Below are 19,062 nucleotides of genomic sequence, written 5' to 3'. Positions count from 1 at the left end.
CATATTTCTACATTAAACTAGCAACCATTTTCTGTCTAGGATAACGCAAAATAATAGATTTGTATCGGCAATCACCTTCACTTCTATCACGAAAATTAGTCCTGATAATTAAGGTCAGTGCTGGCGGGATCATTAGAAACTGTAGAGGCTTCTGGACTGGAGGCTTCCTCAAAATTCTTTTGGTCTCACTCTTTCCAAGGCTGCTGAACTTTGAGCCTTCTTGATGGCCTCATCCTAGCTAACAAGTAACAACCTCAACGCTCAATAACTCTTATATTGAAATAGATGCAAAAGTTGATGTTGCCATCTTTACATCGCATGATGCTTGTTTGATATATCTCACTCTTGTAATGCTTAGATCTCATATTACAAGCCTTTCATGAAATAAGTCAATGCGAAGATCTTTGCCTAGAAAGGATTTTCACCTAGTTACAGCTCTTTTTATGTATTCCATCCTCCTTCATTTTGTACCGGTTATTAGCTGACGCTTGAAGTGTTGCCCTAAACCTCGTACTACTTAATCGTGTTTAATTTAATAAACATGACATCACTCCTCAGTAAGTCCCATTCCCACTCGAGAATGCTGGTAAACAAGTCTGCAATATTCGATACGTTCAAACCTACCATGAAATAAGCACCAACTTGGAGGCTGCTCCTAGGCATCTCTCATGGCCTCAGGCCACAGTAGAAAACTTCAACTCAAAGTAGATTAAAATATAAAACAAAAAGGCTTTGCTAGACGGTACATTGTAACCATTAAAAAACAGGTACTAAACATAAAAATAGCATTCAAACGCCACTCATCTCAACGAATCATGCTATATTATTCAAATATTTGCGTTCATATTCATGATAAAATCACAAGGCTGGTACAGTCTAAGTTCCAAAAGGAAAAAAAAATTTTAAGTAATGTGACAACAGAAATGGCTTAAAGCAGCTCACTAAGACTTTTGAACAGCCAAAAAGGGAAAGTAAACCATCTATGAACTTTAAAATTCAAGAGAAAAAAAAAAAACACTATTTCTCAACACTACAAGTATTAATAAAAAAAAAAAAAACAACCATCCACAGTCCATTATGTCATGAAAACTATCTCCACCAACAGCTTCCAAAAATAGCTTTTAACTGAAAGCCAGTCGATATATTGTGAAGAACCAAATTCCTGCAGCTGCAATCTATAGAAGCCAGTCTTGTGTACATTGAAGAAAAGATTATTTCTCCGAGAAGATACCCACACAGGTGAAAAAATTCCAATCCAGGAAACAGATCTTAGAACGATTCCCCGTGCCTTCGTTAATTTATTCTGACATTCTGCCTTGTCTTGATCATTCGCTTTAGTGTAGCTAGCCAGAAGTTGCACTCATCCCACTCACTAGTCGTAAGTAGTACCTGAACCACGCAGAAACAAAAGCAAACAAATAGAATTTAATATTTCAAGTTTTGCAACCTAAATGAAGTGTGTGAATGTTAAAGAAACGTACCTGGATTTGAAGAGCAGTACTGAAATCGCCACCATCCAAAGCCTGGCAGAGCTGAACAAGCTTATCGGAAGCATTTTTCGATATGTCCCCACTGTTGAGTTTTGCAAACAAGGCACCCAATTTCCTTGAATTGTCTTCTATTTCACGCTTCTTTGCTGGATTTGCACGTGAACCTCCCAGTGCTTCTGATGTCTCGTTGAAAAGTCTTGTCAATGTTGCGATGACAGATTTTTGGTGCACTGGGGCAAGTTTAGCAATAACAAACATCAGCATTAAATAGCGAAGTGAATGATAAGAGCATAGAAGGAGGAAAACAAATAAAGCAGAAGCGAATTTTTATTAGGATAAATATTCAGTTTTCAGAAATTTACCTAGCTGAAACTAACTCAAGATGTTAACCATAGACCACTCAACCAAAAATTATATTAAACAATTGTCAGTAGGCGTGGAAGCATGGAAGGGCTTCAAAAGAATCAAAACACCATGCAAGAGTAATAAGATACTTGTTTAGCTTCTTTTTAGTTATTCACTTACTATTTTCTTTTTTGCATGATATGAGACAAAATGTCAAAACTGGTTACCAACAATTATTTCAACCAAAATGGCCTACTTCCAAGATTGGTTCCATGTATGAGAACACTATTCTGTAAAAAAAATTTATGAAATCAATAAAACCCAGCTAACCTAGCATAACAAATCATCAGTACAACACACCGAGACCCAAAATTCCAAAATTACTAGGAGAAGCTGAACCAGAATGGATTAAATTCTGACCACACAGGACCAATCCAACTTTTGTTTTTCTAAACCACTATTTTGCTTGGACCAAAAAAAATAGAGAACATGAAAAAGCCTTTTTTCTGCTTGCATGCATGGTTTATCAAGATCCAAGATCCACTTTTCCCTCAGGTACATCTGTTTAGATGTCAAAAGATGTGCAGAATTAAAAAATGCATAAAAACCTCTATTGATAAGATGAGACATGCATCCCATTAATTAACAAACAACTAGTTTGTATTACTATCCAGACTGTCTGAATTTTTAAACACAAAACCTTGAGACAGAAAAAAGATTGCCACTGCTACCTGTCACCACTCATTACCTTAAGAGTTCCTACAGTTGACATCTAATTCCATCAGAATCTCCAGGATAGTGTGTAATGCCGGCTATTCTTTTTATATTTTCATTATATTAGTTTTTGAATAAGCAGGGCTATGTGAAGGTAAATTTTATTATTCAAAGAATCAATGGATTAATCAAGTAAAATTTATAAATATATAAAATAAATACCTGGTACATTTGAAGTATCAACTGTCTGTACGGTAGGTGGTGGAGCGGCAGGTGTAATCGTGGGTTGCACTGATGCTGCCTGAGTGGGACTGTGTGGTTGCATTGAACCCATACCAGATCTTTGAACAACCGCTGAATTAACTGGCATAAATCCCTTCAGGGATGGGGTGGGAGCTACAACATGTGGCATTGTATGGCCAGGAACTGAGCCTGGTTGTGATGTAATAGGGGCAGCTGGAACATTCCCAGATGGTACAGGTTGATAAGTAGGGTTAGCGGTTCCCTGAAACATATACAATGAATTTTTCGGTATATCACTCACAAGTTGCTTACAATATTGCATTTTGACATCAAACTACAAATCTCACACACGCACATGCATCAAAAGGGAATATACTTACAGGATACAACTGAGAACCCAATGTGGGCTGCTGATATTGCCCTGCATTTTTCAGCATAGCAGGAGTTGTGGGAATAAAGGGCCTTGCAACAGGCGCAGTAACGGGAGGTGCAGCAAAATTTGGCTAGAAGAGTAACAAAAAAGGTCATAAAACTCATGTCTAAAAGTATTATTTATAGCAAGTGACAGGAAAAATTTGTAAAATAAAATCTAGACAAAAAATATGGTGAGAATTTCATGACCAACATTATGTTAAATGCCAGAAATGACAACCCAGAACAACTTTATAGATTATAAAACACAGATGGAAGGGAGATTAAGTTTGATTCAGAAGATTTATAAGTGAACTACTACCAGTTCAGACAGACTGGATATAATTGGTCCATGTAATAGTTGGGCAGCATATAAATATGATACAAACTACAAATAAGCATAATTTAGCAGGTCTATAGCATTGCTAAGAAATTTTATATACTAAACACCAAATAAAAACCAATAGTACTAGATGAACCATATAACAAAAAATACCTGGGAAGGTGTCTGTGATGGAAGGAATATATTTGGGGGCTGATAGGGAGCAGGAGTTCCGTATGCTCCATAAGGAGAACTTGAGGGAGGTTGATAATTTCCACCATATGGACTGCTGGGAACACTAGGCTGCATTTGTGACGGCGCAGTTTCCTAAACAATACACATTAAAGAAATTCAAAGGATAAAAAAAAATACACATTAGAATAACTGGGAGAAATGCAACAACGTTTGCAATTAAACAGCAGCTGAGACAACTATATCACACAGAAAAGAGAGTCACCAATAAACACCTGATAATATGTTTGAGAGGTATCATAGCCATAATTGGATTGATCAGCACCATACACTGCTGCACTTTGTGTTTGAGAGTTTTCAAGAGGCATAGCCCTGGCTTCTTTCTCTGCAACAAACAAAATCATCAACTGAAACAATATATAGAGGCAAAAAAAAGCTATATCATAGAGCTGGCCCCATTAAAATCAGCATATTCAAAAGAACAATTTTAGCATCCAATTCTATGCTATTAAAAGTCATCTATATTCAAAAGATTTGATGGAAACTAATTTGTTCTAATTACCTAGTGAAGTAGATCTCCTAGTATAATAAATGAAACTAACCAGGTCTCTTAGATGATGGTTGCTCATCCCATGTCAATGTAAATGAGATTCTACCAATTTCTTGATATCATTATGCATGGCAGATTGGAAACAGAAATACAACTATTAAACACTAAAAAACAATTTTCCATGAGAGATACAAGATCACACATGAGGGCTCCTAGTTGGTCAAAACCCACACCAGTTGGCTAAGGCAAAGGCCATGGGGCCAGACATTTCAATTTTGACTCACCATCTTATTCCATTCATGTCATTTTTTGGGTTTGAGTTCAGGAATTAGCCTCTCCAAAACAATTGAGGGTAAGGCTCTTTACCAATCACTTTTTTTGATTGATAAGGCTGCCTACCAATCACTTTTCTTTTTCCAGTTCCACAAAGGTGACTGGAAGCCACTGCTTACATAAAAACAGCAGCATAAGAAAAGCAAGAATGATAGTGTTTTGAAAGTAAAACTGGAAAATAAAACATGCCAAAATTATATGAGAAAAGAATGAACCACAAATTTCATCCAGCAACCACCAGGGTTCTAACACTACACGAAAGATATTACCAAAATCACATACCAGGTTCTGTAGCGAGTGCAATTCGATCCCTTAAGATCACAAGTTCAGGTGACAATTCATCAGAGCCCAAAAGTTTAAGGTACTCCATTGCTGTTGTTAAAAGCCCTTGACTTGCTAAAATTTCAGCATATTTTTCAACAAGCTTACACAAAGATGCACTAAATTGCTTCTGCCCAGTTGCCAAGGCAAGGACAATAGTCTTTTCCATCAAATCCTAAAAAAATGATTAAAAAAATAAATAAGTATTGTGGCCAGATTATACAGGTCAAAATACACCTCTACAAGTACCAAATTAACCTGAAGAAGCTCAACATAGGATTTCCCTTCGTGCTCAGTTCTAAGACTCCTTGACCAAATTTCCACTGTTTTATCAATATTTCCCGCACATATATAACAAAGAGTAGCAGCCAACGTGTTACCAGCGGTCATGAGTTTCGAAGCAAGTGTGTCACAGAGCATAGTCCATTCCTCTCTCTGTGCAAACTGTTTGATGACGATTTTTTTTTTTTTTGGGGAAAAAAGAAGGAATAAGAATTTAGCAGACACAATAACTTCATGATCAATGCAATTAATTGCAGAAGAAACTATTTCTTACAGTAACTACTACAGGATAGCCATCATTGCAAAGTAAGAAACAAATATGTTTAATTTGACTTGTCTGTCTCTTGGGCCATAGCACATAAGATCATCAGGTCAAGAGTTCATTACCTCCACAATAAATCCAGAAACAGAAACTCATTCAATTCATAGTTTCAAAAGGCAGACTGTTGACTTCTAATAATGATGTCTGAATGCAAGGATAATTTAGAAAAAAGATGCCTCATAAAAGAAACAATATCTCTAGCAATTCCTGCAACTACATTCAGCTGTGGGCATGAGGAGGTAGATCAGACAGGTTGAGTATACCATTTGCTAACATCAACATGAAAAGGAAGAGATACTATGTAAATGCAGGTAACGGATAACCATTCCACAGCATTCAAGATCATAATAAACCATTTAGCAAACTAAGAGGGAAAATATATATATATATATATATATATTAATGGAAGAAACATGAAACAGGGAAAGAAATTCAGCAACAAAATACCATTTATTTGGATTCAATAAAAAAATTGATTGAAGTGTTCATGCATCTAAATCGTAAACAATGTGCTGGAATGTCACAAAAAAGAACTCTATCTTTGCCAGGAGTAATAAAACTTACACTACAGAGAAGCGCTAGTGTTTCTTTCCAGAATTTCAGGGGCCTTGTATTTACAAGGCTCAAGAGATCATTGTTCACCATTGCAGAAACAACCTGAAAATGAAACCCCCATGTATGAAAGAGACATTATAAATACATTGTTAATAATCAATTGATAAGATATAAAATATTTATCTCCAATCGTTTTACATAGCTTCATACATTCATCAAAGTAAAATGAGGCTATTCAAGATAAATAAACTACCTTTAGGTATGGTGATCGGCTAATCTTAAAGTATTGATCCCGTGTGCTCTCCCACAAGGATGCACCACCAACATTAGCAATAACTAAAGCATCAGCCATTTTATTTGCAGATATGCACTGTGCAACTGCCCCCTTGTAATCTCCAACAATTAAAGCACTTTGGACAGCATCATCAAATGCTGGGTCAATGCTCTCCTCAAATCCATCTGGTTCTTGTTGCAATTGTTCTGAATCAGGGGCAGTATCTCCAGTAGCAAAGTTTTCACCACGAGAGGTAGACACAGGTGTTCCAGCTGGGCTAAGATTGTTAAAGAAATCTTCCCCATTATCGGTAGGGAAAACGTTAACTTCTTTATCACCCCCATATCCAACCTTCTCAGTTACGGTATCGTCGAGTTCAAGTGCTTTTACTTCCTGGGAAAGATCTTCGACACTATCTTTTTCTTTAGTAGGTACACTGAAACCTAGGTGGGAGAGCAGCTTTGTCCTTGCTGTCCCATCATCTTCAAACATAACCTTCAAGAAGTTCCATGTTTCTCGGTCATCCTCAGATCTGTTAAAACAGCTCAAAAGGAATCAAGAGATGCGAAAGTAATAGAGCAACTTCTAATAGCAAAAGATAAAAATATTCGTTCGCCAGTAAAGATAACATACTCAGTCTCTTGTGACTTTTTCTCACAAAGTACTCTCAACAAAGACCTTTCCCCATTTTGAATTGCAGCTTCAAATTCAGACGATCGACTGACCAAACTGTCTTCAGTAACTAAGGTGTGGACATAAACCTGGACAAAGAGGTAAAAAAATTAACAAACAAATACAACATAAAATAAGAGAACAAAGAGACATTGACCAATAAAGATACCTCTGAAGCACCAGCTGGAACACCTGCAGCAGAGGGCCTAGGGCGAAACCCTACAAGCTTGCCACCAAAGCCAAAAGATGCCCCAGCAGGACGTTTATACCATTTTGGAGCTCTCAGAGGAGCTGCATAAAAAAGGTACTACTATGAAACTGAATTTCACAGGAAATATAATCAATTACAGAAAGTAACAACAAATGATTGTGGGATGAAAGGAGGGGGAAAGGAGGAGAAATAGGAATAAGTACTAGCATGCATCAATTCCTAAATTACTTCACAGTGTACAATCTTCTCTTCCCTGTATGAACTCACTACTCATCCATTTTATAAAGAAACAATTGTTTATTTTGCTTGCAATTACCCAACGAAATTCAGGACTTGCATATGTAAGTTAATCAGTGAAACAACTACAGAATGGAAATTCTATAATGAATACGACGTTTTGACATTTAATAATCATATAAAATAAGAATAATAGGGCTGAATTTGGCGTCAGGTTTTAGTATTAGCTTTTAGCTTTTAACTTTTATATACAGCTTTTTTAAAACCTCGCTTATTTTCACTTTTCCCCACTTTTTCTCACTTTTTCAAGGTAAAAATACACTTTAGCACACTTTCAACAAAAAGCTAAATAAGCTGTTCCCAAATGGACACTAGATCCAACCCCCAAAAAATAATGTTATTACAAGAAACTCAAGAAACAAAATAATAAAAACAATGATCTTTGTCAAAGTGTGGCTCAAATCATTCCAACCATGTTTTTGGACTAAGGCATTGTTGTTGAACTTGCACTCTGCAAGACTGGAATCTGCAGCATCTCAGCCACCCCCAGTCATATACAGAGGTGGAGATGCCATTTAGCCCGAAGGCCAATCTATTAACAATGCTGCAGAGAAAGTGTTACGCTTGTGAATTCAAAATGGCAAAATCAAAATTGAGCTTGCAGGATGTCAATTGAATAGCATTGTGTCTACAAGAATCAATTACCCAAAAGGTTCCATCAATTTAGAAGAAGACTTGAAAAAAAATGTCCAAGACATGATCAGCAACAAAGTCATAAGCATACAAGTTCAGAAAGTGTTTCATCCTATATAACCATGAAAAACACTGCCAACTGATTTAAAAAATTTTAGGATTAAATTTTTTCCATTGATTGATGGATTAAACCAGACAACTAACTTCAAATCAGAAGAGAATTACAACAACAAAACCTTAGTCTCAAACATTTGGGCTCAGCTATGGAACCTCAACAGATTAGTTAGGGTCAACCACATGTATTCTTCTTCTCCATTCTATTCTATCTGAAATCATACTCTTGGTTACTTCCTTAATTGACATGTCCATTTTAATTACTTGTACTCATGCTATTTTGGTCTACCTCCACCTTTTTCGTTCCCTCAACTTGGATCAACTCACTCTTCCTTACCAGTGCCTTAATCACTCTCCTTGAACATGACCAAACCAAATGTTGTATGTCGATTGCACCATACACTTTAGAGGATAGGATGTATGTTGATTGATCATATAGACCCATATTAGCCACCATTACCCAATCCTCAAAACAACCAACTCCTTTTAGAAGTGACTTACTAGTGACCCACAACCCAAAAATAATAAACAGATAAACAGAAGATTGTTTATTTCCATATACACACACAGTGTATGAATGTCAACAAAAAATACTTTTTTATTATATCACCAATGAACTCTAGCTCAGGCAGCACGCATTTGGTACATATGTAACTTGCCCATAAAAAAGACTTTTTAATATCCTTTGAAATACACCAAAGCCTATCATTTACTCTATCATGTTAACTTCTTGCCAACTAAAGCCTATCATTTCAAGAGATGAATCAATAGTTTAGTTCAAGACACAACAAAAAGACAAGCTCAAATCTCACTTATTTCAAAACCAATAAGTGCTAATTTCTCCCCCAAATCTTTTAAGAAACAAGCTACCATGGCCAAGACAATGCATGTAAAAATAAACGCCAGTATGCATATCAAACCACTGTAGGCAATTTGATGATATGATTTATGAGAGCTAATAAGAAAAAATTACCTGCACCAAACTCATTCTCTCCAACGCCATATCGACTGCAACCCTGTATAAGAATTAAGTGAAATCCATTACAAAAGAAAGTTCCACCATAGGCCATTTTGCAAATGAATCAACCTGTTCTTCCAGGGTTGGAAAAACCCACATGAGCATGGGTAATTTAGCAGTGCACTTTCTGAATTTCAAGATCAGGTTTTCATAGAAACTTTGTTCCACATTTCAAACCATATTAGACAAGTTCCCTAACGCAGGACAAACCAAAACAATGCAACAACAAAATTAAAGAACAAGAAATAAAGGGATACATAACCTAGAAGTCAACACCTAGGCTTGCTTGGAGTCAAACCAAGCAAAAGAAAACCTCTAGGAGTTAGCTTCTAGGGTTGGCTAGAGCATGGGTAATTTAGCAGTGCACTTTCTGAATTTCAAGATCAGGTTTTCATAGAAACTTTGTTCCACATTTCAAACCATATTAGACAAGTTCCCTAACGCAGGACAAACCAAAACAATGCAACAACAAAATTAAAGAACAAGAAATAAAGGGATACATAACCTAGAAGTCAACACCTAGGCTTGCTTGGAGTCAAACCAAGCAAAAGAAAACCTCTAGGAGTTAGCTTCTAGGGTTGGCTAGAGTTAGCATTCTTTCAAGAGACATTTTATTCATCATCAAAATAATAATTCTCCAAAGGAGTATATTATTGTGCTTATATAGACTACTAAACCCTAATTCTAACTAATATAGGAAACCTTAATTCTAATTCTAATTGACTAAGGAAACCTAATTCTAAATGACTTGAGAAATCTCAATTATTGAATTACAAAACAACACTGACTCTAGGATATAAAATAAAGCTACTAATGATACTGATTAACTACTAAGACCTAAAATAAAATGCAATTATCCAATAAATATTCAATTGACTCCAAAATTAAAGAAGACCAAATTTTAAATAAAATTTCTTTGCACTTCCCACACCATCCCTTAATCTAATCCTCAATTAACACCAACTCTACATTCGCACAAATGCAATCATTGTCCATTCTATTTTTGTTCATGTTGTCATTCATCAATATTGGAATCCATATGACACAAAAATTGTGAATGCAATATTCCCGTGTTGCTCTACCCATCCCCTTACGCCCTTTTGTCCCACTCATCTCTTTAGCACTCATGCTAAATTGCAGTTATTGATAAAATGGCATATAATATGCATAAAAAGATCCATCACTTTACTCAATTATTTTCCATTTTAATTGTTGCCAACTTACAACTTGTTATAAGGCTCAAAAGAAAGCAGAACCTTTTAGACAGATCTATAAAAATATAATTGGTATATACCTCAATGTTATAAATTCCAATTTTTCCATCAAATGAAGATGCTGATATAACCCCAGGTATCTTTGGATACCAGTGTACATCAAAATTCCAGTTGGTACCAGTAGGCAGTTCAGAAACAATCTGAGTCAAAATCAAAAACAAAGAAGTGTTACCATAGCAAAAAGTATCCTATACTGAAGAACAACCCAGAAGAAAAATCATAATAGGACAATCTTCAAAAAAAATAACAGACACATGATAAGGAAGGCCAAATTCCATACCTCTCCAGAAACGGTATCCCAGCAAATAGTTCGACTATCTTTGGCACAGGTAATCAAATAAGAACTGTCAATGGGACACCACGCCATCGCAATTACACCTGATGTAAGAAATGCAGAAAGGTGGAAAATATTCAACATCATGCACAACAAAACTAAAATTTTGATAATTGTATATTGGAAATTGGAAGTATATGTACTGCATTGCTAGGACAACTAATGTGGCATTAATTAAATACTACTGCACCAGTCATTGGTGACTCGAAAAACATATAGAAATCCAAATCTCTGTATGCATTTAACAAATCACATCTAAATCTCTGTATGCATTTAACAAATCACAAAACAAAACAAAAGCTTCTATAATCTAGTAATATGACACCCATTATATACATAATCAGGCAGCAATTAAAAAATATTTGAACTTCAAAGATAATTCAATTTGTAATACTATGTACATCTGGATTCGCATTTAAGCATCATGAGGATCATAATTTGGCATGAATAAACTTCAGTCACTATGAAATTGGAGTCAATTTCCTAAATAGGTTTCCAATAAACCATATATAGAATAGCTACCATACTCATTCAATGTTATACAAACAATGGGGAGACAGGGCAACAAAATATTGGATGAATCTACAACTAAAGAACATGCCCAAACAGCTGACCTCATAAAGGAAAGGTGACTCATATTCAATTTGAAAAGCATGAGAAGTTTATAAGGGAAAAATGATGAGAAAAGGCAAAATAATTTCCTTTCAATCAAATAAATTAATGATGAGTACTTTCTATTTGAAGGACAACAATAGTAATCAACAAATAATACTCCTCAAGCAGCTACTGCAAATTGGGCATGCAATCAAATTCAATTATTCTAGACATATGGAAGCACAAGAGAGGGATAGGGAAAAAAATTCAAAAAGTCATGCATGGCTAATGGTATCCCAAAACAGCAATCATATAAACATAAACTGATAAAAACAATAATACAGTTAAAATGGAATATCATGTTACAAAGTATCATTACCTTTAGTATGCCCCGTGAACTCTTTAACCGGTGTCATTATATTCCGCATATCCCATAACTGCTTGCATAAAATTGCTATAAATTAATGAACAGAAGACCTTTTTTTTTTCTTTTTCCTAATTACATAACCTCAAAATCATATTTTGCACTCAAGTAAAGCAACATCTTTCTCAAAGTCAATACCCTCACAGAAGGTGAACTATCTTCATCTGATGCAACAACAAGCTGAGTTGCAATATCAGGATTCCACTGCAAAACAGAGCTCCGCCTTCTAACTGAATCTGAAAAGCTGCAATTGACAGAGGCCACATGAGATATTTAAAGATCATACCAGGAGTTCAAAAAAGAAGACTTCATATTAGTAGCAAAAAAAATTACCTTATTACTGGTTTTTGCTTCTTTAGGTCCCAAACCACTGGAAAAAAAAAATAGAATACATTACAAACAATAATAAATAGAAAACCAATAACTTGAAAATTCCGTTTTTATCCTCACCCGTTGTTCCATTATATGAGGTGGATGCCAATATATGTTGAACCTTGCTATTCCAAGATAAGAATGAAATTTCACCCTGAGCAGCAGAACCGCTACCCTGCATTGGGCACATTTAGTACACTATGGCTAAACTACAAGATAAGAGAAAGAGTACAATGTGGAGAGTTGGGCTGAATTCTACTTTTTCATCATCTAAATATGTTCAAAAAGAAACTAGGAGATCAAAAGGGGGGCAAGACAAGGTGATGCCGACCAGTTGAGATAGGACTGCCGATGTGTACCAGATTTAAAGTCAAGGAAATTTGGAAACTGGTCCTTGAAAAAATAAAACAAAGATTGGCAGGGTGGAAGATGCTTTATTTGTGGAAGGGAGGTAGGCTAACTCTAGTAAAAGTACTTTATCTAGTTTGCCTCCATATTATTTCCTCTTCCTTCTATTGTAGTGGCTCAAATTGAAAAGTTACAGAGATATTTTCTGTGGGTTGGATTGTCTGATGAATTTAAGTTTTATCTTGTAAATTGGAATCAGATTTGCGAATCTGTTCGGCCGGGGGGGCTAGTCATTCTCCATTTGCACTCTTTCAATCAAGCCTTACTGGGTATATGGCTTTGGGGTTTTGCCACAGAAAAGGATGCCCTTTGGAGAAGAGTTGTTGTGATCAAGTATTGTGTTGAGTGGGGTGGCTGGTGCTTAGTGGTTGGACCTCATGGAGTTCGCCTTTGGAGTTGTCCCTCATTGTTTGATGTGGTGTATTTGGAAGGAAAGAAATAGTAGGTGTTTTGAAGACAATGAGCGCTCTATGCCTGATTTCAAGCTTCTTTTTTTCAAAACCTTACTGGACTGGTTCTCAGTATGGAGAAACCATCATTTTTCTTCTTTTTTGGATTTTCCTGATTTATGTAATTTCTGTATTTGATATGTACACCCCTGTATACTTCCTGTGTACTTGGGTGTCTCTCTCTTTTCGTTATCAATAAATCCTTATTACTTATCAAAAAAAAAAAATATTCAGAGGGGCTGGAATCAATTTTCTGGATCTATTAGTTTTGAGGTTGAAGTACAAATGTTCGGTTTTGGCATGATAAATGGTGCAGGGATGGGGCTCTTAAAGAGACATTCCCAGGCTCTATACTCTTGCTAAAAGGAAGGACGCTGCAGTAGCAGATTTACTGAGTTGGAGGGCAGATCAGATTGTATGAGAGATTTCCTTTTATAGTGCTTTGCATGACTGATAGCAAGGAATGATGACAGGCCTCCATTCTCTTATTTATATTTATGCATTCGAAGGGAAGAAGAAGATAGAATCTGTTGGAAGCCAACATGGAGCAAACTTTTTGAAGTTAAATCGTTCTATAGAGTGCTGCATGGTAAGGGTGTTGTTGATTTTCCATGGAAGAGTATTTGGAAGGTCAAAGGTCATCTCAAAGTAGCTTTTTTTCTGGTCAGCTGCATTAGGGAAGATTCTCACAATTAAAAATCTATGACGGCAAGGTCTTATTCTAGTAAATTGGTGTTGTATGTGTAAGCAAGATAGAGAATATGTTGATCATTTACTGTTGCATTGCTCTATGGACAGAGAACTTTGGGCGCTAGCTCTTTCTTTATTTGGGGTACACTGGGCCTAAGAGGGTGACGGATCTATTGGCTTGTTGGAAGGGGTGGCTTGCTACACATCATAATGGAGATCTTTGGAGTGCAATCCCTCTTTGTATAATATGGAAGGAAAGGAATGGCAGGACAATTGAAGACACTGAACAGGCTATGCTGGTGGTGAAGCAGGTTATTACTCATTCCTTCTCTAGTTTGCTAGAATTTTTAGATTTCTGTACTTTTGTGTAATTCTGGTATGCTACCAGTACACTTCCTGTATACTGGTTGTCATCTCTTTTTGATCAATAAATTTTACTAATTTATCAAAAATATATATTTCTACTAGAGATATCATCAGATATAGCCCCAAGGGGTAGCAAAATCTGCAGAAATCACGGCTTGTGAAGCGGAGGTAGGTAGTTTGAATCTTCCCTTCCTGTTGCCCACAGTGCCATAATTTACTTATAAATTATAGAAAATTTAAAATATATATGCATTATTACACAAATTTACAAATTAAAATAAGCTTCTGCACATTACACAAAGGCAGAACCACATTATAGACCCCTCCAAGCTTTTTCAAATGCCATGTTTAAGGACAAATTATAGCGATGTATATAGATTCCCCCCCTCCCCAAAAAAAAAAAAAAAATACAACTAAATAAGACCATGGGCATGATCAGAAGGGGGAAGGGGGGGAATTGAGATGGAGTTAGCACATCTATTAAAGAAACCTAAGGCTTCAGATACATGAGTGACAAGTAAGGACTACCTACCCTGAGCGGTGGAAAATGAGAAGGTTCTGCAGGGTTGGCCAAATCCCAAATACAGATTTCACCATCATCAGCACCAGATGCAAGTAAGTTTGGTGAAATGGCGTTAAATTCAAGACCACGTACCTGAAATTGATTAAAAAATGCTTTATAAAGAATGATTTGTTATCATCAAACATCAAAGGGGCAAAGGAACAACTAAGAGGAGGTTAACATATTGCAAAAGTAGTAAACTCACTGGCCCTTTATGCCTTGAAAGATGCCCAACGAGAGCATTTTCACTTGCTTCAGCCCTAAGAACAAAAACAAGACCATAATGAAAAGAGAAGCCAAAAAAATCCAAAACAGCAAAATTACTAGATTCATACAATAAGTCACAGAGAAAAAAGTAGGAGGGGGAGGGGGGCCCATCAAGGCTTAAACCCAATATTTCACTCTCTTTCTCACAGCTTTCAAAGCTACCAAATATAGCAATAAAAATTCACAAGAAACACTCATCTCACTACATCAGAATCCATTTCAATACTAAAAATGACAAATTCCAAAATCTCATTCTCTCAACCAATTTCCCAGGTAGCAAACCAACCAATTATCCAATCCCACAACAAAAAGTGAATTCCCAACAACAATTTATAAACACATCATAATCCCCAGAAACCAACTGCCATATTCAAAATAAAATAAAAAACAACCCACATGAGCTGGCCAGACTTATAAATTGCCTACCATGTGTCTGGTGTTCCGGTAATCAAATCTTATAAATTGTGATCATAGAGAAACAAAATCCAAACAAAAACAATGCCTGCGATATACAAAATCCACCTCAATTGCAAAACCTAAACAACAAGAAGAAAATTAAAAACCCAAATTCCAATTCACTCAAAAACTAGATCCCCTCCAACAATCCAATCGTACCCAACACTAAATTCCCTCTCATTTCACCAAACAAAATTAACTAAATCTCACAGATTTCTTCCAAACAATGCCAGCCTACTCCATCCAACTCAATTCAATTCAACCACTCGCCAAATCAAATCAAAATTATAAAAGACAACATGAAGGAAATACAAATGCAGCTTCAATTCCAAAATCTAATCAAATGAAAACATAAATCTAAAAACCCACATTCCAATTCACTGAAAATCCAAATCTTTCCTTGATTCCCTCTCATTTCACCAAATGCAATTAACTAAATCTCACAGATTTCTTACAAACAATGCCACCCAATTCCATCCAGCTCAATTCAATTCGACCATTCGTCAAGTCAAATCAAATCAAACTTATAAATACTTATAAAAACCCACATTCCAATTCACTGAAAATCCAAATCCCCTCGATTCCCTCTTATTTAATACAATGCAATTTACTAAATTTCACAAATTTCCAAACAACGCCTACAAATTACAACAATTCAGCTTCAAATCAAAACCTGAACAAAGAAAATATATCAAACCAAATCCCCTCCACAAATCCAAAACCCAAAGAATTCCTCTCGTTTCACCTCATGCAATCAACCAAAATTTCACAAATGCCCAAACAATGCAACCAGCTCAGCTCAATTCAATTCACCAAACCAGACCAAAAATTACCGGATCAGAGCGAGAGGGTTCCAGATATCAATAGTCCCATCGACCAAACCACCGGCAACGAGACCGAGCGAGAACTTTTCCGCACTGGCGATAGGCTTCCCCCACGTAATCCTGTTGAACCGCTCGGAGCTCGGCGTCTCTCCGACGAGCGGCATCTCGTGATCGTCGGACTGGAAATCGAGCTTGAACAACTCAAGGCTCGCCGACGAGCTGAACGACAGATCCACCGCCCCCGCCATCGTCCCCGCCGCCATGTAAGGCGCGTCCGGCGCCAACGCCACCGACGCCGATCTACTCACCCCCTTTATGCTCGCCATTCCCACCTCCAAACCCTAAATTCACAACAAAATATGTATATATAACAACAAAATCGTATCTATCTATATCACTCTCTCTCTCTCTCTCTCTCTCTCTCTCTCTCTCTCTATATATATATATATATATATGATCCAATTGTATAGGGAGAAGAATTTGGGATCTGATTGGAGAGAAGGAAAATTGGAGAGAAAATGTTTTGAGATTTAGGGTTTTTTTTTTTTTTTTTTTTGGTTTTGGGTTTGTGTGAAAAATTTTTAGGATCTGATCTGAGAGAGTAATATGTGTGTCATAAGAGAGTGATACATTTCACACTTTCTCTTTCGTTTTTTCTCTCTCTGTGTGATTTTAGTTTTTTGCGGGGTTTGGGTAATGTTCCTGTGTGTGACAATTTGTAACTGAAAACGTTTTTATTTTGTTGGATTCGATTTGGGTTGTACTTTGGGGTAAAATTGGAAGTTTTGTACTGTTTTTGAAGGAGAGTGTAGGGGGAATAGGATGGGTGAGTTGTAGAGGATTGGGACTTTAGGAGAGGAATTTGTTAATCGTCAGAAAAGCGAATTAGAGGTTGACATGTGTGTTGAGTACGTTTTTTTTATAATTTTCTGTGTTTTTTGGGTAAGTATATTACTTTTAACGTTGAATGACTAAAATGCCCCTCATTTAGGGGCTACTTTATTGCTTGAGTTGCTTGAAAGGCTTGGGGCCTTATAGGTAGTTGAATTGTTATGATAAAATTCAGAGTTATCTTGTAAAATATAATATTCAAATATAAGCCATCCAAATATAATATTTATGCGCATGTTTAAGCTCTTGATTATGAGCTTGATTTGAGTATACATAATATTATTATATATTTATGTGTATACATATATAATATACAAATATTAAATTGAAATTGGATACTCTTAAGTTTATTAATAAGTTTATAAGCTGTCCAAATTATTGGTTGTAAATTTTGAGAATATAAATAATACATTTTGTAGTATTGTCAATATAATATTGGTGGATCTAATTTATATAAGTTATTAACAAAATTAATTCTATCTAGATATAATATCATTTTAACTATATATATTTTATTAATTATTAATATAAATTGGTGAAGGGAATAAATTTAACTTGTAATAACATCACTCATTATATATAGAAAAATAGTAATTTAATCAAGTGACTCATGTTGAAATAATCAAAAGTAAAATTAAGTAGTCTAAGAATGAGGATTTTTTTTGGTGTTGAGGGAGGGGGAGGGGAGAAAGACAAAGGGGAAAGGGAAAGGGAAAATTTTAGAGTGGGGTAAGGGTCGTCAATGGGTCAGGTCGGGCTGGCCCGGCCCATTTTTACTTAGCCTAGGGGCATAATGGGCTATTAACTAATTAACAGGCCAAGTCGGGTTGGGCCGAAAGATAAAACCCTAGCCCACGACCCTGCCCATAAGCAATGCCTATTTTGTCTTTTAATGGGCTTGGCTACTGGGTTGGACCTAATGGGCTACCCATGGGATTGTGTTAACATATTATTTTATTATTTTTATAAAGAAAGAACCAATTTTTTATAAGGGAATAATCAATCTATTTTTTTTAAAGGAAAGAATAAAATAATTTAATACTTAATTACAATTTTTTTTAAGTCAAATCTATTTAATTTTTTCTTTTGTTAATGGAAACTTATTTAATTTTTTTTATTAAGGCTTCAAATAGTTTTTTATTTTATCTTTAATAAAAATATATATATCAAATGGTTAGTTCAAATTTGCTAGATTACTAGAAAAATATATGGATAAACTACATATTTAGTCCCTATCTTTTATAACATATTTCAATTTGGTCCCTAACCTTTCAATTGTATCAATTTAGTCTCTAACCTTTTAGTATCATGTCAATTTAGTCCCTGTTGTTATATCTTGAATGAAAATTGATGATATGTTAAATAGTCAAAATAAAATTTTAGTATATTGTCACATCAACGAAAGCTAATTTTTTATTTTGACCATTAAACACGTTATTAATTTTCATCCAAAAAATAATAATAAGGACTAAATTGACACGATACTGAAAGGTTAGAGACCAAATTGAAATATGATGTATAGGATAGGGACCAAATATCTATTTTACCCAAAATACATATTTAGTAAACTAAGTTTAGCACAATTACTATAAGTATCTTAATGGTTGGAAGAGTTCTCTTAAGAAATTCCTCTTCAATATCTCAAGATTAATCCTTCATACACCTCCTATATATTTTTGTTATAAATTCTAAGTTATTGGACTGGGCATCAGGTTGGGCCAACAGGCTAGGTTACTAGGCTAGCCCATCGAGTGCCCATGGACATAAACACTAGCCCGCAGCCTAACCCGCTGAGCTAGTAGGCTACCCATGGACCTCAATAACAACAGGCTGGGCCACCCATTAGCCCAAT

General features: G+C 35.7%; 1 protein-coding gene across 1 annotated transcript; it reads right to left on the bottom strand.

Moving 5' to 3' along the window:
- Nucleotides 1-803: 803 nt before the first annotated feature.
- On the bottom strand, nucleotides 804-17,016 carry LOC115987604 (protein transport protein SEC31 homolog B). The gene is made up of 22 exons (XM_031111189.1): nucleotides 16,329-17,016; nucleotides 14,978-15,032; nucleotides 14,743-14,865; nucleotides 12,376-12,472; nucleotides 12,259-12,295; nucleotides 12,064-12,169; nucleotides 11,881-11,938; nucleotides 10,854-10,951; nucleotides 10,594-10,713; nucleotides 9,255-9,297; nucleotides 7,196-7,317; nucleotides 6,988-7,115; nucleotides 6,334-6,886; nucleotides 6,090-6,182; nucleotides 5,180-5,365; nucleotides 4,883-5,096; nucleotides 3,993-4,102; nucleotides 3,700-3,852; nucleotides 3,173-3,295; nucleotides 2,772-3,054; nucleotides 1,482-1,720; nucleotides 804-1,389 (listed from the first exon to the last, which is right to left on the bottom strand). The coding sequence occupies exons 1-22, from the start codon at nucleotides 16,643-16,645 to the stop codon at nucleotides 1,294-1,296; spliced, it is 3,354 nt and encodes a 1,117-aa protein (XP_030967049.1). The 5' UTR covers nucleotides 16,646-17,016; the 3' UTR covers nucleotides 804-1,293.
- Between the last annotated feature and the right edge of the window lie 2,046 nt (nucleotides 17,017-19,062).

The sequence above is a fragment of the Quercus lobata genome, chromosome 4, assembly GCF_001633185.2.
Source record: "Quercus lobata isolate SW786 chromosome 4, ValleyOak3.0 Primary Assembly, whole genome shotgun sequence".
NCBI lineage: Eukaryota > Viridiplantae > Streptophyta > Magnoliopsida > Fagales > Fagaceae > Quercus > Quercus lobata.
Note: the sequence above shows the minus strand (reverse complement) of the source record. Positions and strands in the feature narration are given on the sequence as shown.

Excerpts from the sequence above, each read along its gene's own strand:
- LOC115987604 (XM_031111189.1), bottom strand. The coding sequence starts at position 16,645 with ATGGCGAGCATAAAGGGGGTGAGTAGATCGGCGTCGGTGGCGTTGGCG. Across the intron at positions 12,296-12,375 it reads CTCATATAATGGAACAACGG|TGGTTTGGGACCTAAAGAAG; the intron begins GTGAGGATAAAA and ends TTTTTTTTCCAG. Across the intron at positions 6,183-6,333 it reads GCCGATCACCATACCTAAAG|GTTGTTTCTGCAATGGTGAA; the intron begins GTAGTTTATTTA and ends TTTCATTTTCAG.